The sequence below is a fragment of the Lepus europaeus genome, chromosome X, assembly GCF_033115175.1.
Source record: "Lepus europaeus isolate LE1 chromosome X, mLepTim1.pri, whole genome shotgun sequence".
Classification (NCBI taxonomy): domain Eukaryota; kingdom Metazoa; phylum Chordata; class Mammalia; order Lagomorpha; family Leporidae; genus Lepus; species Lepus europaeus.
Window position 1 is genome coordinate 86090342 of NC_084850.1, and position 24810 is coordinate 86115151.

The following is a 24810-nucleotide window of genomic DNA, read 5'->3' on the forward strand; positions in this document are numbered from 1 at the left end:
CCTTGTTTTGGAAGGGAGGCTCGGTACATCCGATTCAAGAGTTTAAGGTCTAGACTGCTCCATTTCTTTCAGACCTTCTAGCCAGCAGTCCCTTGCAGTTGTGCAGGTTTTATTGGAGGGCAAAATCCCTCCCAGTTTGGACTGCTGTTACTAAGTTGCACAGGTGTACTATTTAATGAATACCCTCTGTTCAGATTCTCTGGTTTGCCAGGTCTTTGAATTCCCATTGTCTCCTATCCATATGCCAATAACCTGTTGATCTTGGAGCTGTGGGTGAGTTGTCCCTCCTTTTTTTTTTTTACTGTTGAGGTTCACAAGGATACATTATTACCTGTTTTCACTGTAAACACTGTCCAATAGTTTTTCTCTTGTGTTTCTACTGAGATCTCACACACATGTCGAAAAGCACACAAACACAGCTCTGAATTTTCACACAACGAACATAGCTGCGTAATCAGTACCCAGATCAAGATACAAAACATTAATAGCTCCTCACAAGCCCTCCTCAGGGCTAATGCCATTCAAGGTCCCCAACTAAGGGCAACACTATTCTGACTTTTAACCATCCCACCCCACTGCACCTTTTTTGAACTTGTTTATGAATGGAACCATTCAGCATATATTCTTTTGTATCTGGCCATTTTCACTCACAATTAGGTTTATAAGATTCAACTATACTTGTCACTTTCAGGGAAGAACGACAGGTTCAAGCTATCATTAACACAGTATTCCACTGTGTGAATAGACCAAAATTTATCCATTCTAGTTTTTATGACCATTTGAGCAGTGTCCACTGTGGGCTATTATAAATAGTGTTGCTATGAGCATTCTAGTCTAGGGCTTTTGTGGACATACAGTCTCTTCTTAGGTATACACTGAGAAATGAACTCACCAGGTCACCACCACCACCAGCACCCCTAGATTTCCCATCTTTGCTTCCTTTCATCTATTTACTTTGGGCTTTTTTTTTTCCTCCCTCTAACTTAAGGTCGAAATTTAGGCAGCCGATTTTACCGTTCCTTGTTTGACCAGAATACTCAAAGTTACATATATTTTCCTCTCAGCATTGCCCGAGTTGCATCTCACAAATTTTGATGCTGTACTTAATCACTGTCATTCAGCTGAAACAATTTTCCAAATTTCCTTTTTTTATTTACTCATAGTTAATCTTCGAATACATATATCCAGATTGTCTAGGTTTCTCAAATTTCTAATTTAATTTTAATGTGGTCTGAGAACATAATCAATGTGGTTTCGCTTATATATAAAATCATATTTATGTATTTTAAATTTATATATATAAAATATAAGTAAATATATACATATATAAATAATTTGAGAGGCAAAGAGACAGATAGCAAGCTGTTTATCTGCTGGTCAACCCCCCAAATCCTTGCAATAGTCAGGCCTGGGCCTGGGCCTGGGCCTGGGCCAGAGCCTAAAATGCAGTTCAGGTCTCCCGCAAAGGGAGCAAGAACCGAATTACCTGAGCCATCACTGCTGCCTCCCAGGCTCTACACTGGCAGGAAGTTGAAGGCAAGAGCCAGAGGCAAAAATCAAATTCAAGCATTTTGACGTAGGGCACAAGTTAATTCCTAGGCTAAATACCCAATCTGATTTTAATTTTTGAAAATTTACTGAGATTTATGTGACAGCCTGGTACATGGACCACCTTTGATGAATGTATAATGTGCATCTGAAAAGGTGTATTTTGCTGTTGTTGGATTATAGCTGTTCTAAATACCAAATAGGTTCAAATTATTGATAATATTAGCCACATTTTCTGTGAACATTTTTTAGTAATTCTATCAATGATTGAAAAAGAGGTATTAAAATTCCCAATTATGGGGTAGTGTTGTGGTAATAGCAAGTTGAGCTACTACCTGTAACATCCCATATCAGATAGCTCTTTCCAGTCCCAGCCGCTCCACTATTGATCCAGCTCCCTGCTAATGCATCTAGGAAAGTAGTAGAAGATGGTCCATGTATTTGGGCCCCTGTTACCCATATGGGAGATCCAGATGCAATTCCTGGCTCCTGGCTCTGGCCTGGCCCAGTCCTCCCTGTTGTGGCCATCTGGAGAGTGAATGAGCAGATATAAAATCTCTTTTTGTCTCTCCCCCTCTGTCACTCTGCCTTTCATGCAAATAAAATAAATCTTTAAAAAAATTTTCCAGTTATGATTGTAGATTTATCTAATTCTCAATTTAATTCTGTTGAATATTTTCTTTCTGTAATATGAAAGTTGTTATTTTAGGCACAAACACATTTATGACTGCTGTGTTTCCCTTATAAATTGTCTCTCTGTTCTATCAGTGTGAAATGTCTTTTTATCTTCAGTAATACCGTTATCTTGAAGTCTACTTTATCTGATATACAGTTATGGTAGTTTTATCACACTTACTGTTAGCATGGTATACATTTTATAATTTTAGTTTCAATCAACCTGAGCATATTTTAAATATATCTCATATTGACAGCATATAGTGGGTTTGAAAATCAATCCCTGGTTTCTTTAAAAAAAATCTTTATATTTTATTTTCATCTACTTGAAAGGCAGAGTGAGAGGGGCTGGCACTGTGGTGTAGCGGGTAAAGCTGCCGCCTGCAGTGCCGGCATCCCATATGGGTGCCAGTTCGAGTCCCGGCTGCTCCACTTCTGATTCAGCTCTCTACTGTGGCCTGGGAAAGCAGAAGAAGATGGCCCAAGTCCTTGGGCTCCTGCACCCATGTGAGAGACCCAGAAGGAGCTCCTGGTTCCTGGCTTCAGATCACCACAGCTCCGGCCATTGAGGCTAACTGGGGAGTGAACCAGCGGATGGAAGACCTCTCTCTCTCTGCCTCTTCTTCTCTCTCTGTGTAACTCTTTCAAGTAAATAAACAAATCTTAAAAAAAAAAAAAAAGGCAGGGGCCGGTGCTGTGGTGCAGTAGGTTAATCCTCCGCCTGTGGCGCCGGCATCTCATATGGGCGCCGGTTCTAGTCCCAGCTGCTCCTCTTCCAACCCAGCTCTCTGCTGTGGCCTGGGAAATCAGTAGAAGATGGCCCAAGTCCTTGGGCCCCTGCACCCGCATGGGAGACCAGGAAGAAGCTCCTGGCTCCTGGCTTCGGATCAGCGCAGCTTCGGCCGTTGCAGTCATTTGGGGAGTGAACCAATGGATGGAAGACCTCTCTCTCTGTCTCTCCCTCTCACTGTCTGTAACTCTACCTCTCAATAAATAGTCTTTAAAAAAAAAAAGGCAGGCAAAGTGAGAGTGAGAACAGGGAAAGAGACAAGCTTGGGTCTCCAACAGGACCTCTGAAAAGCATCCCACTACCTTTCCCTGTTTCACAAAAAGGATCTGGCAGCCTCTCTTTGTTGAGAGCCACTTATTCCATGGAGGCTGTTTTCCCGCACAGATACCTGGACTTTTCGCGTCCCTCCATCCACTGATTCACTTCCCAAGTACCTGCAACACTCAGGGCTGGGCCAGGCCGAAGGGAGAAGCCTGAAACTCCCTTCAGGTCTCCTGAGTGGGTGGCAGCAGCTGAAGCACTTGAGCCATCACCCACTGCCTTCTAGGTGTGCACTAACAGGAAGCTGGATCAGAAGCACAAAAGCCAGAACTCACATCGGCACTCCAACATGGGATGCGGGTGTCCCAAGTGGAGGTTTAACACGATGTGCCATAACGCCCGCCCTCTCATTGTTGTTTTAATTTGTACTGTCCTGATGACGTATGACATGTAGTATCTTTTCAAGTTTACTTGTCACGTGTATACATTCTTTGTTGAGGTGTCTGTTAAGGTCTTTGGCCCACTTTTTAACTGTTTTCATCCTGTTGAATTTTATGAATTCTGTGTATTTTTGATAACAGTCTTTATCAGCTATGTCTTTTACAAATATGTTTGTTTTTCCCTTGATGAATTATGTGTTTAAGTGGTTGCTGTAAGAAATACAACATTCATCTCAAACTTCCCAGTCTACTTGGAGTTAACACGGTAACATATGGCAGGCAGCCTTGAAGATGGTGCCCAGTGATCCCAGCCTCCCAGTATTCATGCTCACATGTAGTCTGGTCCCTCCCATAACACATCAGGGTTGTTCTACATGAGCAACAGAATATGGCAGAAGTCACAGTAAGTCATTTCCAACATTAGCTTATACAAGATGATGAGCCTTTCAATCTTGGTCATTCTCTGCGATCATTTACTCTGAGCAAAGGAAGCTGTGAAGTTGGGCACAACCCTACAGAAAGACCTACATGGTAAGGTCTCCTACCATCAGTCGCATCAATAAGCTTGGCAACAGACCCTCCAGCATTAGTTATGCTTCTGGAACACTGTAGCCCCAGCTGACAGCAATTTATAGGAGCCCCTGAGCCAGAACTATCCGGTTAAGTGGTTCTTGGAGTCCTCATGCTCAGAAACTAGACGATACAATGTTTATTAAGCTGCTACATTTTAGAGCAATTAGTAACACTGCAATAGGTAATGTGTACAATTTCACACAGAAGATTCTCACAAATACACTTGGTTCAATTTATCCCATCCCTTTTGCCATGACTGTCATCTTTATTACATCTATAACATTATAAAACTCCTGAGACAATATTATAATCTTTAAGAAGCCATACATAATTTTTAAAATTAGGTGAGGGGAAGGGATAGTCTTTTGTATTTACCCATATAATTACAACTTGTGCTGCTTTTCATTCCTGAATATCCAAGTTTCTATCTTGTGTCATTCCTTTAAGCCTGAAGAATTTCCTTTACTATTCCTCTAATGCCAGTTTTCTGGTGAACCACTTTTAGCTTTTGTTTATTTAAAAATGTCACAATTCTGTCTTCATTTTTATGGATACTTTTATGGACAGAAAACTATGGGATGGGGCAGGCACCATGGTGCAAGGGTTTAAGCCGCAGCTTGAGACGCCCACAACTCATGTCAGAGTGCTAGTTAAAGTCTTGGCTGCTGTGCTTCCAATCCAGCTTCCTGCTAATGCTCCTGGCAAGGCAGTGATGCTGGCCCAACTCCTTGGGCCCCTGCCACCCACATGGGAGACCCAGATGAAGTTTGGGCTCCTGGCTTCACTCTGGCCCAGCTCCAGCTGTCTGCAGTCATTTGGCAAGTAAACAAGTAGATGGAAGATCTCTGTCTCTCTGCCTTTCAAATTAATTAATTACTCTTTGAAAAAAAAGTAAGATTATGGGTTGACAGTCCTCTTGCCCACCCCACCGACACTTTAAAAAAGTTCCACTGTCTCTGGCTCCCATTGTTCCTAACTGGAAGTCTGCAATATTCCTGTCATTGTTCTCCTACAGGTAACGTGCACTTCATCTCTGTCTGCTCTCCAAATTGCCTTTCTCTTTGTTTTACAGCAGTTGGTGACGTGCTTATGTGTGGTGTTCTTTGTATTTAATGCACTGAGAGCTTGCTGAGATTTCTAAATCTATACATATGTGTTTCACAGATGTGGGGAGAATCTCCGCCACCATTTATTACTTTTTTGAAAAAAATATTTTTTTGACAGGCAGAGTTAAACAGTGAGAGAGAGTGAGAGTGAGAGAGTGAGAGAGAGAGTGAGAGAGAGAGAGAGAGAGAGAAAGAAAGGTCTTCCTTCCATTGGTTCACCCCCCCAAATGGCCGCTACGGCTGGTGTGCTGCAGCCGGTGCGCTGCACCGATCTGAAGCTAGGAGCCAGGTGCTTCTCCTGGTCTTCCATGTGGGTGCAGGGCCCAAGCACTTGGGCCATCCTCCACTGCCCTCCTGGGCCACAGCAGAGAGCTGGCCTGGAAGAGGAGCAACCAGGACAGAACCGGCGCCCCAACCGGGACTAGAACCCGGGATGCCAGCGCCACAGGCAGAGGATTAGTCAAGTGAGCCACGGTACCGTCCATCATTTACTTCTTCAAACTTTTTTTCTGCCCTTACTTCCTGCCCCGCTTTCTCCTCTCCTACTGGTAGTCTAATTGCATAACAGTAGACCTCTGGACATTGTCCCACAGGTCAGTGAGGTACTCTTTTTTCCAGTCTGTTTTTTTTTTCTAATTGGATAATTCCTATGTATCTTCAAGTTAATGGATACCGTTTACTGTCATCAACATCCTATAAAGCTCATTGATTTCAAATATCATATTTTTCAGTTCCATATTTTTGTGTGCATATGGTTTCTACTTCCCTGCTGAGATTTTGTATCTTTTCATTCACTACAAACCTGTTTTGCTCTCTACCCTTGAGCACAGAAACAATAGGTACTTTAAAGTCCTTCTCTGGGATTAATATTTACTAATATTTACTAATCCTTTCTTCTTGAGTGTGACATTTTTCCTATTTGTTTTCTTTTTCTAGTACCTTGAGATTGAATCCTAGGCATTGTGAATGGCATACAGTTGGTCCCCGACTTAACAACAGTTTGACTTTATGATGATGTGAAAGCAGTATGCACCCAGGCGAAACCAGACTTTGTGGAGTTTTGATCTTTGCCCAGGCTAGCAGTATGTGGTACAATACTCTCTGTCTCTCAATGCTGAACCATGGCAGCAAGCCACAGCTCCCAGTCAGTCATGTGATCACAAGGGGAAACAACCAATACCCTACAGCACTGTTAAACTAGGATGCTCGGTAGGCTGGGTGTGTTAAATGCTTTTTTGACTTACGCTATTTTCAACGTATAATGGGTTTATCAGGATGTAACCCCATTGTAAGTTGAGGAGCTTCTGTATTGTGGATTCTGAATTCTGTTTCATTCCTCTAAGAATACAGTCAGCTCTACATATCCTTGTGTTCTGCATCATGGATTAAACCAACCAGATAGGAAATTCCAGAAAAAAAGAAACTGTTGTCTGTACTGAACATGCACAGACTTTTCCCTAAACAATACAGTGTACCAACTATTTACATGGCATTTCCATTGCATTAAGTATTATAAGTAATTTGGAGGCTACATAAAGTATATGGGAGGATATACATAGGTTATATGCAAATATGCTGCCATTTTATATGAGGGACTGGAGCACCAGCAGATTTTTGTATACATGTGTGTGGTGGGAAAGGGGGCAGTTTCCTGGAACCAACCTCCACCATGGATAGAGGGATGACTGTACCGAGTTTTCATTCAGAAGACAACCTGTCTAGTATCAAAATTCCAAATCCTATCTTCCTTACATTGGGCAATAGCTGAATTCCCCATGTGGTTATTTTAGCTGTTTGAAGTCCATTCTGTGTATGCAGTTTAGGAGTCAGCCAGAGACGTCAGTAGGGTTCATATACAGAATTAGGGGTCCTCCTTTGAGGTTCTTTCCTTTTGGGACTATATCTTCCTCACTTTTCAGTTTCTATGGTCACCCTGAGTTCTCTCATTCCCCAACCAATAAGACTACCAGTTCCCATTCAAGTTGTAACTTCCCCACATCACAGCAACTGCACAGCCTGCCCACAGGTGAAAATCTGTAACAAACAGGAAATCCTTTCCAATTATCACTCTTCTCTCTTGAGTGCTGCAGTGGAAATAGCACTGGAACTGGAGAATTTGAAAACCTGAATTTACATCGTAGCCTGACCATTTTCTAGCTAGAAGTCAGTTCTCAGTAACAACATCCTCATCTTAAAACAGGAAAAGGAATGTCTACTTTGGGTGATTTTTGAGAGGATCTAAAGAGATAATACATAAGAAAAGTGAGGCTCAGAGGAGTCCAACGATATTCTAAGTATTAAGTGGTAGGAGTTGGATTGGCCATCCCAGGTCTGTACATGCTTTTACTGCTATCCCATATTGCTCCCACCTTTCTTATGGCCACCCTTTCCATTTTCTCCTTCTAAGGACACTTCTGAGCAACTATTATGATCCCATTGCCAAGTTGGGCACCTCGAACACTTGTAAGTCAAAGTTTCCAGCCCTGGAGCTGGTGCTGTGGCACAATGGGTTAAGTCACAGCCTGCAGTGCCGGCGTCGCATATGTGCACTGGTTCGAGTCCTGGCTGCTCCACTTCTGATCCAGCTCCCTGCTGATGGCCTGAGAAAAGCAGTAGATGGCCCAAGCGCTTAGGCCCTTAGCACTCATGTGGGAGACCTGGGGGAGGCTCTTGGCTCCTGGCTTCAGCCTGGCCCAGTCCTGGCCATTGTGGCTATTTGGGGAGTGAATGGAAGTGGATGGAATATCTCTGTCTCTCCTTCTATTACTAGGCCTTTCAAATAAATCAATCAATCTTAAAAAGTCTGTACCCTGAGGAACTTCAAGGGCTGTTCTCTCTTGTAAGCATGACTGCCCTCCAGTTTATGCCTTCTTTTGGTCACTCTCTAGTGTTGAAGTAGCTATTTTTTAAACTATTTTGTTCAGTTTAGAATGGTGATCTATATGAGGGGTCAGCTCAATACAATCTGCTTAGCTTTTACCAAAAGCAGAACTGACATCTACAGATTTTTAGTTTTCCTAGCTGGCTGCTGTCATATTTGGAGAGACTGAAAAACTATATTCGCAGGGCCGGCACTGTGGAATAGCAGGTTAAAGCCCCAGCCTGCAGTGCCAGCATCCCATATGGGTGCCAGTTCAAGTCCCAGCTGCTCCAATTCCGAGCCAGCTCTCTGCTATGGCCTGGGAAAGCAGTGGAAGATGGCCCAAGCCCTTGGGCCCCTGCACCCATGTGGAGACCCGGAAGAAGCTCCTGGCTCTGGATCAGCTCAGCTCCAGCTGCGGCAGTCATCTGGAGAGTGAACCAGCAGATGGAAGACCTTTCTCTCCCTTTCTCTGGCTCTACCTCTCTCTGTAACTCTTTCAAATAAATAAAATAAATCTTTAAAAACCAAACCAAAAAAACCCTATATTATCACGGTCCCTATTTTCCCAGAATCATCTGCCATGTTCATTTTAATAAAAAACACAGTATTTCATGGAATCTTTCTGTCACTTAGGATCTTTGTACAGACCACCTCCACTCCTAAAGGGCAGCAATACTTGCTCAGAATTTAACTGCTAGGGAGTGAGAGGCCTGTAGTCCAGCCACTTTCCTCCCAGTCCTCCCTACCTGGGGTCTTGGCTATTCCTTGATCTGGTAATGCTCCGTACTTGCGATGCTGATCGTACCAGTCGCTCACAGTCATGGTTGCAAGACTCGGATAGCCAGCTCCAAACACTCTGCAAAAAATCACAGTGCATTTAGGACGTGAAACAGAAATAGCACTATTTAACAGCCTCTCCTCTTTAATGACAAAGCCTAGGTCCATTTCTGCCTCATTCCCCTACCTAGCAATCTTCTGAGGAGCTGCAGAAAATCCCAGGAGGATACATAAAAAGAGGACCCAGAAACGGGCACTCAAGATAACTACCCCAGGATCATCGGCCAAATAAGCAGAGGCTAGTGTCGCACAGGGCAGTGATGACCCTACTATAGATGGGCTGTTTATAGGGTTGGTGGCTCTGCAATGTACAGCAAAGGAGGGGACTCTCCTGCTACCCTATGAAAAAGCATCTCAAGAACACAGAACCAAGGGGCCGGCTTTATGGCACAGCAGGTTAAGCCATCGCCTGTGGTGCCGGGATCCCATATGGGCTCCAGTTTGAGTCCCAGGTATTGCACTTCTGATCCAGCTCCCTGCTAATGCTCCTTGGAAAGCAGCAGCAGATGGCCCCAGGGACCCCTGCCACCTATATAGGAGACCCAGATGGAGGTCCAGGCTCCTGGTTTCAACTCAGCCCAGCTCTTGCTGTTGCAGCCATTTGGGGAATGAACCAGCAGATGGAAGCTTTCTGTCTCTGTCTCTCTGTAACTCCACTTTTTAAATGAATAAATCAAGTCTTCAAAAAAGAACTCAGAATCGAATCATAGGCAAATATGTCCTTGTGAGATTGGCCGTGGAAGGCAGCAAAAGTAGCGATAAAGGGAAGGAATTTTAAAGTATACAGTTCTCCAGGCTTTTTTTCCTTTGTTTTCGTTATTTGTTTATGGTTATCCCTTTGAGCCTGTCTGTAGGCTTGAGTTTGTGAAGGGCATGCCGGAGACAGACATGGAGTATCCGCAGGGATAATACCCCTTTGATGAAAGAACGGACTCCACAGGTGAAGCTAGGACTTTCCAACACCACCGCTGTGTTACTCACGCACTACTCTCAGACCACAGAAGCGGGGGCGCAGAACAGGCAAACCACTTTCTGGTACCACTTACTTGGCTTGGGTAGCATTCCGAGTGAGAATGAAGGGTTTCATTGGAGGCCTTTCCTGATGAGATGAGTGAGATGTTGATGCCTAAAAAGGAAATTGATTATCAGAGGTGCAATGGCCATTTTTGCCTACTCTCCTGTGCAGGCTTGTAATGGCTTCAGCGGCTTGAAAAGCTCTGGATTCAAGAGTCCCTCACTTTCTCTGTATGGATCTCTAAGCTATAGCAGCAGAACAGTAACAGTGGGGGGTGCTTAGCCCTTCTCAGGGGGCTGGAGTGTCATGCTAAACAGGGAGAAAGTTTTCCCGGGAATCCTCTTATCACAAGTGAGCATTACTTGGCTTGAAAATACTCCTCCCCCCACCCCCCAAAAAAAAAGGAGATTCCCAAGCCTTCTTCCACATTCCTTCTCAATCTCTTGAGGTGAATTTGAAGCCCCTTTCCTCAGCCTGGCCTTTGGTGGAAAAGCAAAATTAAAAGCTTTCTTCTTTTCATTGTGAGTAAAACGTTTATCAAACAGTATCACGCATCACATGCTACCGAGAAATCTTGCATGAAAGCAAGAGTCAATTAATGTGGCAAACATCATGTCTTATTTTAAGAAACCACTCAGATGACATCCCAGGTTCCTGCAGTTGGTCTGGCCTTGGCCGCTGTGGCCATCTGGGAAGTGAATCAGTGCATGGGAAGATCTCTCTCCCCCCCCCCCCCCTCTCTCTCTCTCTCTCTCTCTCTCCCACCCCCTTCTCTGTTACACTGCCTTTCATATAAATACATATTAAAAAAAAGAAATCACCACTGCCACTCTAACTTTCAGCAACCACCATACTGATCAGTTAGCCGCGCCCCAACAGTGAAAACAGTTGAGGCCAGACCCTCCACTCGCAAAGAGATAATCACTTGATGAAAGTTCAGATGAATGTTAGCATTTTTTAATCAATAAAGTATTAAAAAAAAAACAAAACCTTCTTCTAAAGCTCCTTCCAATATCATCATGCTGTTAATTGTCAAGAGTCCCTAGGGTGTTTTGGATGATGATGTTCCTAAATGACAGGAAGTGCTGACATGTTTTAAGGAAGGAGGGCCCAAGAAAAAGTGCTCACTTTGAGCTCTGCTACATTTGGAGCTGATCCCAATACCACACGAGGGAATATTAAAAACAAATAAAGACCAACCAAACAAATGAGACGGGGCAAGACCCAGAAGAGTCCAGCTTCAGAATGCTTGCAAATCATTCATCCCAACACGCTCAAGGGGCCTTACGGCCTTAGAATACTAATTGTTCACTCATTGATCCTTTCACATGAAGAAGTAGGTCGATGCTATCCTGAGGCAATGGCTCCTGGGCCAATTAGCACAAATCAAATGAGGAAGAAGTTTCTCTAAGGACTTAAAGAAATGTCTGTGACGAGCTGATAAATTCAACGCTATTCATGTTTTATCTGGAATCCAAGATCAAGTGGCAGTGCAGCCCCTTTGGAAGCAGCAGCCCTGTAACTGTGATCTTCCAAGACAGCCAAAGCTGTAGAACACCGGGTACCCTGTAGCAGTACATGAGGCATTCTGTGCAGGGAGGTGTCCTTGCTGTACCTCTTCCTTGAATGATACACAGGTGTGGGTGTAACATTGTGTAAGGTTAAACTCTGCTTCCTCCCCTGATGGAAACATAGTCCCTGGTCTTTTTAACTTCTTCTACCTCCCTCCTCCCCACCCCCAGTTCCAGTTTCTCCTCCATTCTACTCCTCTCGCCTTTTGTTGATTATGGTGAAGCAGACTGGCCTTCCCCTGGTAGCTAGGAGTTCTCAGAACCAAAACCAATTTCTATTTTTCTTTCCCCCTTGGTCGGTCGCAAAGATACAAATGACTAGAAGAAGAGTGTTACAGATTAGACAGCAGAAAGCTACCCCAGTGAACCTTCAGCCTTTCTCCATTCATCTCAATAGGAGTTTCTGGAGACTTAAAAGGATTTTAGCGTGCTTACTCTCCTGCAGAACATCCAAACCTCTGCCGGCAGCTTGCTGAGCTGTGTGGGCAGGAAGCAGGCTTACCTCTTTGGAAGAGTCTTTTTCTCTCAGGATTCTTATCTCCTGGTCAATGCTCTCAATCTCCTCCAAGCTGATACCAATCCACCTCCGAAGGTGAAGGAGATAATATTCACGAACACAGTCGTCATCTGCTTGACCACTTTCCACAGCAGATTTCAGTGCCGACAACCTATTCTCCACCTCCTTCTTCTGCTTGTATCTGTTCCACAGAAAAGCATTAGCCATGAACTTAAAAATACAAAGGTATTCCCTCAAAAGGAGGTCACAGTAAGATTTCATCTTTTGCAAATGACCATGCAGTTAAGTACACTGCTGTTCATCGTGGCAGGAATACAGATTCTACAGCTTGCTGGGAAATAGCATTCTGCAGCCCCCACCAAATATATAACTAACCTGATCCCAGCAAGTCTTGCCCTCTCGGTCATTTGATTGCACCAACCCTTACTGGGTTAGGTGTTTTCTATCACCCAGGGCTCCCTACAGTGTTTCCCTTTGGGAGTTATACCTTCAAAGAATCACAGAATCTTAGGGGTCATTTACCTGCCATTGATGCCAAGAATTCTTCGTGAAATAGCCTAAAAATGGCCATCACTTCTTTTCTTCCGTGGTAAAACATTTCCAGCTCTTCTGACTCATACTTATATATTTTTAAACACTCATAACCACCGTGGCTGCCTTTTTCAGGAAGCATTCTAGTATGCCATCCATCACCCATCTGACCAGCATCTATTGAGTACCTATTATGTGAGTACCTACTGTTCTCAGTGCTTGAGACAAGGCAGTATATAAAAGTCCTTACTCTCAAGCTTTCATTCTAGTGGAGACAGACAAAAAGAAATAGATGATGAGTCAGGTGGCGTTAAGTGATATCAAGCAGTCAAAACTAAGGTCAAGTACACGGTGGTAATGTAAGAGTACCAGTGTTATCACATATAAGGTGGTCAGGAGAGACTCTCTGAAGAAGTGACATTTGGGCCAAGACTTCAACAAAATAAGAGAGCAAGGCATGCTGATATCGAGAAGAGTGTTCTAAGAGGCAAAAGCAAAATGAAGGCCCTGGGGTGGGAGAGTACCTGGCCTGACGTGTTGGAGAAATAATAGAGAGGCCAGCCGGAATGGAAGGAAGTGGCTGGAACGAAGATGAGTGATATAAAATGAGGTCAGAGACAGCCAGGGTCCTAATGTATAGAGCCCTGCAGGCCATAATACCCAAAATATCAAATACCATGGTATTTTGAGATGCGAATGCCACTGGAAGTTTGTGAATAGAATTCATGACATGAATGGAGTGACATGAAAAGAATTTTTAAAAAAATATGAGCCAGGCTCTGGTGTGGAGTGTGGGCTGCAGGGCTTGGGAGGCAAAGGTAGAAGCAGGGCAAGCAATTTAAGATGCTGCTGCTAGAATCCAGGTGAGAGGTGGTAACTTGAAATAGGGAAGTAGTGATGGAGGTTGTAAGTTGTGAATGTATTCAAAATGCAAGACAGATAGATCTTCTCATTTATTGGCTGTAAGGGCTTGAGGGGCAAGAGAGGGGTCAATGAAAACCCATGAAATCGCTCTGCCAGGAGGCTCACTGCAGACCTCCACAATCAGATGCTCCTTTGCAGGTTTTCACCCAAATCAGAAGGTCTTAACCTGAAGTCCATGGAGTAACACTCAGGGTAAGGAGGGTGGTTGCTGAACTTCCTGAAATTTTACATAGAACTCCACATGTATGCTTTTTTCCTCTTTCTTTTTGCTGGACAGAGGTTTTATAGGTTTCCCCAAATTACCCTTTAAAGGGGTCTGTGACCCACAACAAGTCAAGAACCACTTCTCTGGAAACACTATTTAAATGTACATACATAAAAAGTCTTTATTTATATGTATAAAGAGTGATTATTTATATAAATTTATATTTAAATGTTTATATATATATATATAAATAAATAAAAGGCTCCTCTGTTTCTTTACCCAACAAGTGGGCCTTTTTATATAATGTCACCACCATCACAGGTAGCCTTGGAAGTAGAACAATATAAAGGTCAGTTCCTAGTTCATGAATGCTATTAGGAAACATTACTTTAGAATGCTTAACACCAATCCCATTCCTACTCCCACCTTCTCCTGGATGCATCCAAGTCACAGGAAAAAACATATGAGGGCTTTAGAATGCACATAATCCAGGCTGAATTCTGGATTAGTCTAGTGATCCTCTGAATAAGGTTCTTTTGCTTCTTTTCCCATTCTCTACACACATTCAGCCCATATTCTGTTCCTTCTTTCTTTGACTTAGCTCTTTAATCCTTTTTTAGACTTCTAACTCCTCCACACCTGTTTGTTTAGGTTGGTGCTTTAAACACCTATTTGCCTTAGAATCTTTTCCCCTACAGAAAACATCCATAGACCCCAATGAGTAATAAACAGATAAACCGTGCCTTGATGTAACCAGGAGGGCTTCCAACATCCTTCCTCCTCCTAGGGCTCCAAGGAACAGACTGAAAAATTGTTCTAGACCTCCACTGTTCTACATTCATTAATGTGTGTCATTAAATTGAAATACTCCCGATCACCCCAGAATTCCACACCTCTGGAACCCTTCTGTCTCCAGGAAATGCTCACCATTCCTTTTTTTTCCTGTTTCCAAGCTGCTAAAGAGAGTTTTAAAAAGACTAAAAGTCTGTATTATCAAACTTTGGCCAAGTGGTCCCTCTGGCTCAGTTATCCTCTTAGAGGAACTCCATACCACCATCATGCTCATCTTGCTTTACCTTCAAATCTCTGTACTTCAGCCTGCCTAATCTTTCACTCTTGTCTTTAAGGAGCTAATTCTTTCCTAAGACATATCCAAGGCATTGCCTTTATCATTCTTCTTGCCTTCCATCTAATCCTTATCCATATTTTTCCAGGCCTCATTGAATCAACCACCTGCCCTGTCATCAGGAGCTACCTTTTTTTCACTCTGCTGGTGCCTTTCTCCAGTCTTAGACACAGCCTTTCTCAATCCATTTTGTACCCTTTCCAATGACCACTCTTCTCCATGCTGTAGTGGGAACAACACAAGAACTGGAATTTGAAGATCCAAGTTGAAATGCTAGCTTGGTCTCTTAACTAGCTTTATAACTTTGTGCAAGTCAATTTTCAGTCTGTTTCCTTTGAAGAGGGCTGGAGCTGTGGCATTGCAGGTAAAGCTGCTGCCTGCAATGCCGGCATCCCACATTGGGCTGCTCCACTTCTGATCCAGTTCTCTGCTATGACCTGGGAAAGCAGTAGAAGATGGCCCAAATCCTTGGGCTCCTGCACCCATGTGGGAGACTGGAAGAAGCTCTAGGCTCCTGGCTTCGGATTGGCCCAGCTGCAGCCACTGCGGACATTTGGGGAGTGAACCAGTGGATGGAAGCCTCCCACAGTCTCTGCCTCTCTGTAATTCTGTCTTTCAAATCAATCAATCAATCTATCTTTTAAAAAATGGGGAGAAGAGAGGTGAGTTGTTTGATGCAGTGGTTAAAGCACTGCTTGGGATGCCTGTGCCCCGTATCAGAGTGCCTGAGTTGGAGTCCAAGTTCCACTTCCAATTCCAGCTGCCCTCAGTGTGCACCCTAGAAGGCAGCTGTGGATGGCTCAAATATTTGGGTATCTGCCATCCAGGTGGCAAGATCTGAATTCCAGCTTCCTGGTTTAGGTATGGCCCAGTCTTGGCTGTTGCGGGCAACTGGGGAGTGAACCAGTGGATGGACAATCTCTCTTTCAAATACATACATACACACATACAAGCTTAAAATGGGGTAAGAGTATCCCAAAGAATTGGTAAGAGGATCAAATAAAAAAAAAAACCCACATGCAAATGCTTTCTTTGTAGGCAGCAATACAAATATTGTTAGCCGATGAGGAAGATGAGGCAGGAGGGGCTAGAAAATACACGATTCAGCTTCAGTAAGTGGTAGAAATTGGATTGGTCACCCCAGGTCTGACCGACTCCTAAATTCAGGCCTTTTCAGTTCCATCAGATTGCTTTCATCTTTCTAACAACCGCTCTGTCCCTCCCAAAGATACGTCCAAGCACTTGCTATGATCCAGTTACTGCAAAAGGCAGCATGGGATACAATGATACAAGTAGGAAACTAAGACAAAGTTACTCTGATCTTAGGGAGTTCCAGGTCCAGAGACTGACACTTATGTTGAGATAAGTAACATGTACTACGTGCTACAGTATCAGGGAGAGAAGCTATTTAGGGAGAGGATTAACAGTGCCTTAACGTGTCTCCTTCTTTCCCTTGGCTTCTACACAGCTTTCTGTCTGTACCTTGTGGAGTCTCTTACCACTGATTGCTCTTTTCTTCCTCTTCTTTCTCCCTTAACTTTCTTCTCAAAGTTTTATCCTTTGCCTTTTTTTTTTTTTTAAATTTCTGCATGTTTCTTCTTGGCAAACTCACCCATGGCCACCAAAGCAGAGGGGCTCCTACATTTTTCACATCACCCACAAAACTGTCTCCTAAGCTTTAGCTGCCCATTTCCATAGGTCTATGGAAACGGCTAACCAGCTGTCACTTTAGGACCTCAATTCAATATAAAAAAAAAATAAAGACTCATTACTTACCCAGTTTCCACTTTGCTTTTTCTGTTAAAAGAATGGACTGTTAATCAGACTCACTCACTCACTCATTCAAAGATGGGAACTGGAGAATATGAATGAAGGAACAGGTTTTTAGAAAGAGAGAAAGGGGTGAGGAAGAGAAAGAGAAAGGGAGAAAGAGAGGGAGAGAGGAAAGACATACCATTTATTTCCAATGGCCTCAGTATCTAAAGTTAAGGATGAGGGGACCTACAGAAAGTAAATAAGGACTTAGTTTTCTAATCGTATACATCTATTCTTGCAAAGTAATATCTCTGAGAGCTGTAACATCATTTTCAGCACTTCATCCTAGGTGCAGTACTTTTTTTTGCCTCTTTCTTCCCCTTCAATATTCCATGCATATCACTTCCTTAGGCAACCCTTGGACCATACTACCATTAGCTTCCGCCAAACCAAACTACAGTCATCTAGTCCCTGTACACTCCTCAATCTACCCTACCTTGGGGCTATTACTCATGCTGTCCCTCTTGTTTGTCAACAATACATACTGTGTGAGCACCTTCTACCATACCAGGCCCTGTGCTAGGCACATCCACAGCAAACATGAGGAATGGCTCTTGCCCTCTTGCAGTATACGTTCTAGTAGGGGAGCTAGACAAAACCCAGCAGACACAGAAATAATTGCATGCTGAGGTAAGTGCCACGAAGGAAAAACAAAGCAGGGGGCAAAGAGACAGAATGGCAGATGTTTTAAAGCGACTGGTCTGGAAAGATCTCTCAAGGAATGACATTTAAACTGAGCCCCAGAGGATAAGGAATTAGGAATAGAAAGTATTCCATGCAAAGAGAACAGCACAGAGATTCTTTACAGGGAAGCAGCTGGGTCTGTTCAAAGGACTGGAAAAAGGCTAACTGTGGCTGTGTCTAATGCTCAAGGGAGAACAGGGCAGGTGCCGCATCATGCAGGACCTGTTAGTGGCTGAGATGCTGCTGCCCTAGACTGAGGTATGGTAGTGGAGATGGAGGGAAATCAAAGGACAGGAGATACTCTTTTGCAGCCAGAATTGACAGGCATGGTTGAAATTCAGAAAAACAGAGTAATTAAAGCCAGCTCCTAGGTTTCTTTCTGGCTTAAATACCTGGGTGAATGGTGGGGCACTTTGCTGAGATGGTGAAGACTTGGGTGGGAGGGGGTGCATGTGAGGGTTAAAAAGCCAAGGGTTCCATTTCCAGCACATTAAGTTTGCGACGTCCATGACACCCCCACAGGTGCTGGAAGTATGGGGTCTGAAGGTCAGGAGCTGGGCAAGTGATACCCATGTGTGAGCCATGAGCTTGATGATAGGGCTGATATCTTCTCTGTCAGACACTTGTTTAAAAATGCAAAGATCAAGCCTGCAGGCCAAAGAAATACAACTCAAAACAATGAGAAATCCTTTTTGGCTTGCCCAAACTTTTTTTTTTTTTTAAAGTGTTCATACCAGCAGGAGTGCAGTGTGATACACTCTGAAACTTTGTTATTGTTCAAAGCAATACTGTTACCACATATCAAGAGCATGAAAGTATTCAAATCGGTTGACCCAGTCACTTCTAGAAGTCTATCCTAAGGAAACAGCGACAGATGCAAGTTAAAGATATTTGTTTATAGCATGACTCAGAATAGCCAAAAATCATCTCAATTTTTGACAATAACACATTAGTAATCAATATGGTACAACTATAGGATGGAATATTACATAACTATTAGATACCATGGTTTCAAAAGACATGAGAATATGCTCACAGTACAGTGTTAGGTTATAAAAAACAGGATAAAAAGCTATATTCACAATATTAATTGAAATTTATTGGCTAAAATAACTATATATATCCGAAAGAAAATACATCAGAAATTTAACAGTGATCATCTAAGAGTTTCATACTCAGGCTTATTTTTAATTCAAATATTCTGTTTCATAAACTTTCTACAATGAACATCATTACTTTTACATTCAGGAAAATAGATAAAGTTCTCTTTGTAACCATCCATTAAGAATCATCTCAAATGTCATTGCATTCTGAAACCTTTTCCTCAACCCCTCCAACGAGATATGACCACTCCTTGGTCTATCTGCACAACACACTATCTCTGTGGCACTTACAGTCTTTTCTCTTTTTTTTTTGATCATTATTTGGATATCAAACTCATTTAAACCCTCTGTTAAATGTCAGTGGGCTGCACTCAGCTTCTAACAAAGGACATTTTTGTAAGTTTATCCTACAGCCTCAAGAAAGCATTTGTTGTGACTCACTATCCCCTAACCACACTCCTCGATTCTTCACAGCCCTCACCTCCTGAATTTCCGTGATCATTATCGTGTGCCTCCTTCACTGGAATCGAAGCTCCGGCACAGCACTGACTTTGTCTGGTTCTCTAATACCTAAACAGTTCCTGGCACATAGGAAGCGCTCAATAAACAGTTGCTGGTTCAATCATTTGGCTTTCTAGACCAAGCCTCTCCTCTGAACTTCATGGTATCAGCTACCATTGCTTGTATGTGTCAGTACTGAATTCAAGCTCTGGCCTACTTCGATCTGCTTTTCCTCCACTAGTCCCCATCTTAATGGATTCTCCATCCATCCACCTAAAGCAGAAGCAGGGACGTCTCCCTTGCCACTTCCTTCTACCCCACCTGGCACAGATTCAATCCTCCTGAATCAATACATCCCTGCATCCCTCTGCCACTGCCTTAGTGGACGCTTGTCATCTCCGTGACCAACCTGGGTCGAACCTTCTCCTGTACTGTTCCCTGCTGTCTCAGTGTGCTGGTTACAACACAAGTACGACCATGCTTCTCGTTAAAAAGGCACTTCAGCTGATTCCACTCAGCAGCCAAAGCAAGCTCTGTAACACGGCCTATCTAATCACAGCCAGTATTTATAGAATACTTACTATGTGCCAGATACCGTGCTATCCTATGTGCTTTACCTCATGTCTGCGCCTTAACCCTAGGAGACAGGTACCATTGTTTTGATTTCACACACAAGGAAACCTGAGGCTTGGATTCTTGTGCTAAAGAAATGACCCAAAATGCAATGCAATGGCTTGTAAGCAAAGCTGAGACTCAGATCCAGGTCTCTGGCTCTACAATCCATCCTGTTAGCCACTTAAATGTAACAGCTGGCTTTGAGTGCTTAATGTGTTGGACACTGTGCTAAGTATGTGATATATATATATGTATATATATATATACATATATATATAAAATTCTCTGTAAATCCTCCTAATTTCTTTATGAGGAGGGACCTATTATTATCTGAACTTTACAGCTGGGGAAATGAAGGCACCAAGAGGTTAAGTAACTTGCCCCAAATCAGAGTGACTAAATGGTCCAACACCTTCCCAAGGGCTTTGCAACAAGCTTGCTCCTTCCCCTTCCTCACATTTCAAGCTGCCCTGGGCTGGACCCTACAATATTCTTTATTAGAATCATCCCTTCCTCCTCTCCACCACCCTCTTTAGGTTGTAGCATCACCTAACTGCTTGTAGTCGCTAGTATCCTTCCACACTTCCCCACCCCAACACTGTTTCTTTAATGCCCTTGTAGCTTCATTAATGCTATTAGCTCAGCAGGCTAACATCCTCCTCTCCTCTTCCTCTGGATAATATTCCTAGTCACCCATGAAGCACTCAGTGCAGAACTCACCTCTCCCAGGCAGCCTTCTCCTTTCGCCTGCACCCTCTTTAGGTTAGATGCCCCTCCTATCTGCTCTCATAGTACCTTGTGCATCTTCCTATTTTGGTATTTATATTGCTATTCTGTTTCTAGGCTGAATGCTCTACCAAGGCAGGGACCACCCATACTCAAACACCCATACTCACACAAACACCCATACGGTTTATATCCCCAGTGCCTAACACCCACTAAACGCTTTTTTCTTTTTTAAATTAAGAGTAAGCACCTTTCTCAGGGTCCCATGATAAAGCTGTGCCAGGACTATCATCAGTTCAGGATGCTCCCGATCTGATCCAGTACTGTTAGAACACAGCTTCTCAAATCAGTAAACCACAATGGGACCACAGTTCTGATTCTGTTTCCTCAGACCTTTGCTCCACCGCACCACATGAATATTGCTGTGGCATGGGAAAGGTTAGGAGCCACTTTGCAAAACTACATTGCTGCTGTTGGCAACCGTAGGGCAGCAGCGGTCTGATGGCTAGGTTCGAGAGCTTCCACCAAGGAAGAAGCTTCTTGACAAACTCATTAAAAAGTGTGCTCTCGCCAGGGCGCCTACTCAGTGAGAACCAAGAAAAGTGACCCACACCAGCATTCTCTCCCCCACCTCCGCAAACAAACAAAAACATGCACCCGCCCCCCAATAGCACTGCCCCTGGGCAGCCCTCAAATGATAGCTATTGACCCACCTCTCTATTTTAGCCTGTCTTTGAGATGCCATAGCAACGAGGTTAGGATAGGCCATGGAGGAATTAGCAGTGCTATTTTCAGCTGAGTTGTTCCTGATTTTGGGCAGCTGAAACTCTGCCACATGATAGTAATGGCACTGAGTTAGGTAGTTTATAAAATGTTCTCGGGCCCGCTGCAAATGATCTAGGCGCTTGCTGGGGTTCACTTGTTTCATGGTGAGGGCTCCTTGAAACGCTGGCACCATCAAGTACTTCAGATCGGTGGAAGCAATCTCTTCCAAATCTTCATTTCGGCTGGAAAGAGCAAAGAGGAGGCTGTGAAGCCTGGCTGGGCATTCAAACTTGTGGACCTTATTTACTGGGCGTGAGGCCAAGGGTGGGTTCGGGGGAGAGGGTGTGGGAGAACCAGCGGCCAGTTTCATTCAATAAAGTGGCTGGGCGCTCACACCCAAAGCCTATGCAGTCAGCCGACACTAGGGAGCAGAATCCTAGGATGCTAGCTACAACCATCTCGTTAGAGAGGTGGGGAACGTATACAATATATACAAAGTACGAACTAGAAACCAAAGATTCTTTTATCTTAAAGGGCTCCTCCACCCATGCACAATGGCTCCACCCGTGGCAACCAGCGGTTACTACCCTGTTCACCCATACCTGAACAAGTCGAGCTGCGTTAACATTTCGGCAACTTTCCCAAGGAGGTCTAATCCCTTGAACACTTTGTCCTGGACCATCCGTGAACCGGTGGGTTCAGTTGCTGCTTCTACTTGGTCCAGGAGCTGCTTGCTGGTTTCAAACAGCTCGGGCAGCCGCGGCAGCAGTAACTCTTCTGATGCTGCCATCTTGGGGGAGGGAGGGACTTTGAGACCTCACTTCCGGGGTCAAAGGCAACTTTGTAAAAAGAATTCCGCGAGGACACACGAGACCGGAAAAGACGCCACATTGGCCCAGTGGCCTCATTGTTACTGCAGTGTCAAGTAACTTCCGGGGGCGGCCCTTTGCCGGCACAGGCGACTGACCCTGTACTCATTCCTCCAAGCAGCCTAATAAAAACAAAACAAAAACAGGCAACCGTGAAAAACAAAGCAAACCCGCACAACCCGAGCAGCTTTCGAAATGCTCCTCGGTGCCGACACTGGCCTGGGGGCGGGGGGGGCGGGGGTTCTGTTGGCTCTGAGGCCCGGAACCCGGGGCGGAATTCGGAGCGCGAGCGGGCGCGACGGTGGAGCCGGGCGTGGCGCTCTCCTCTGCCTCGGGGGTCGCTCTCTAGGTGAAGGCGGCCGAGCAGCCTGGGGGCTCCGCTCCTGCCGCCGCCACGCTGCTCCCACGGGTCGCTCGGTCGGCGGCGCGAGCGGAAAGTGCGCGTAGCGCCCCCCTCCGGTTTCCGTCACCCACCAGCTGGAACTCCGTTCCTCCCGGCCAATCCTTGCCGCCCCTTCCTTCTTCCCTTCACGTCCCCTCCGCCCCTCACCCCAATAACTCCAGTGCCCTTTGGGCCGGGGTCCTTTGGAGCCACGCCCTCCTCCTTAGTTCAGATAATTTGCCAACCTTGCAACTCCGATCCCCCAGCAACAGTCTTCCAAATTTCGTGCCACTTAGTTCCCAGGTCAACTGTTAATTCCCGTGTCCCTTAGCCGGCAAGGTTACTTCTGGGCATCTCTGTCATAGCACCTACCACTCCGTATGATAGCTAGTGGCTTACAAATCTATCTCCCTCGCCAGAATGAATAGGTTTCTTCTTTGCACTCCTCTTGCTAGCCTTAGTACTTATGAAGTGCTCGGTGTCATTATATATGAATTAAAAAAAAAAAGTGATCAGTTTGGAACAGCCCAGTCGTACAGAACTGTTCAGTAGGTACCCACTAGCCACATGTGGCTATTTTGAATCTAAATGTACTTTAAGTGGAAGATACACAACAGATTCCGAAGACATTCCAACACAAATGTAAAACATCTCAAAAACTTTTTACACTGACTTCATGTTGAAATGGCAATGTTTTCGATATATGGGGTTCAATATATCCTTAAAATTCATTTGGACTTCTGTCTTCACTTTTTCATGTGCCAACCTAGAAAAGTTAAATTACTTTTGTGGCTCATGTTACATTTCTACTGTGCAGCACTGCTGTACAATATAATTCCAGGAGTTTCCCTGAAGGGAAGCCAGTGCTTTCTACAAATCACTATACATACTGATTACTTTAGGGAACATCCTGAATTGCCCAAGGCGATTTAAGTAGAAGGAACACTGCCCTAGAAAGTAAACTTTTAAACTATATATAGTTGAGAGGACAAAAATTCACATAAAAACAACTAGAGGGCAATATAGGACAGTATATGATTAGGTGATACATTGGTATGGCATAGGCCATTGGGACAGCAAGAAATGACAAGTCCTTCCATGCAAGTAGTAAGTCAGAAGGTTTCTTTCCTTTCTTTTTTTTAAGATTTTATTTATTTACTTGAGAGGTAGAGTTACAGAGACAGTGAGAGGACAGATAGAGATGAGAGAGAGAGTCTTCCATCTGCTGGTTGACTCCCCAGATGGCCATGATAGCTGGAGCTGGGCCAATCCAAAGCCAGGAGCCAGGAACTTCTTCCAGGTCTCCCACACAGGTGCAGGGACCCAAGGACTTGGGCCATCTTCCACTGCCTTCCCAGGTCGTAGCAGTGAGCTGGATCAGAAGAGGAGCAGCAGGGACTAGAACTGACACCCAAATGGAATGTTGATACCAAACTGCAGGGGGAGGCTTAGCCTACTATGCCACAGTACAGGCCTCCAGAAGGCTTCTTGGATGTGACACGCAACCATAGAATTTTAAACCTAGAAGTAAACCTGCAAACTCAGGGGAAAAATGGAGACCACAAATGTTAAGTGCCTTGTCCAACCAGTTTATGACAAAGCTAGTAACTTCTGAGCTCAATTGTTTCTACTCCATCAACCTTCAATTGGGTAGGATTCACAAAGATGGAGAAGATCTTTGATGTGGGACAGAAGGAAGCCCCAAGCCAGAAAAATGCTTCCCAGGAACGAGAAGAGAATGGGTAGAAGGAAATGAAGGTTGAAAGGCTTCCTAAGTGATTCTAATAAATCGTTGCTGGAAACTCTGCTTTATAAGCTAAGGAGCATGCAGGAAGACTCTGGGGAATTACTCATTTGGAGTTCTGGCACATCTAGCAACTTTATTTGAACTTTCAAAGGTCAGCCTTGGCCAGAAGTACTTGTAGAGGAAACTTGGAAACTCAGTAATTGTGACACTAAAGATAATTTGTGTTTCTTTTATATTAAAAAATAATTTGAATTTGTTCCTGAACTTTGGAAGCCATATTTCTTTCTTAAAACATCTTGTATTCATTTAAGAGGTAGAGCTACAGACACAGACAGGCAGAGACACAGAGAGAGGTCTTCCATCCGCTGGTTCACTCCCCAAATGGCCACAACAGCCAGAGCAGGGCCGATCTGAAGCCAGGAGCCAGGAGCTTCTTCCCGGTCTCCCACACAAGTGCAGGGGCCCAAGGACTTGGGTCATCTTCTACTGCTTTCCCAGGCCACAGCAGAGAGCTGGATTGGAAGAGGAGCAGCCGGGACTAGAACTGGCACCCAAATGGGATGCTGGCACTGCAGATGGAGGCTTAACTACTATGTCACAGCACTGGCCCCACTGTAAGCC

At 44.2% G+C, this 24810-nt stretch overlaps 1 protein-coding gene across 1 annotated transcript in view; it reads right to left on the reverse strand.

Annotated features, from left to right (window-relative positions):
- Nucleotides 1-22020, reverse strand: part of IGBP1 (immunoglobulin binding protein 1) — a 29577-nt gene extending 7557 nt beyond the window's left edge. Inside the window, exons 1-5 of the mRNA XM_062182916.1 lie at nucleotides 21794-22020; nucleotides 21140-21433; nucleotides 12182-12377; nucleotides 10140-10219; nucleotides 9003-9112 (exon numbers count right to left, since the gene is read on the reverse strand). Coding sequence (XP_062038900.1) covers nucleotides 9003-9112; nucleotides 10140-10219; nucleotides 12182-12377; nucleotides 21140-21433; nucleotides 21794-21981 — 868 coding nt within the window. The 5' untranslated portion in view covers nucleotides 21982-22020. The remainder of the gene's footprint in view (nucleotides 1-9002; nucleotides 9113-10139; nucleotides 10220-12181; nucleotides 12378-21139; nucleotides 21434-21793) is intronic.
- Nucleotides 22021-24810: the final 2790 nt, after the last annotated feature.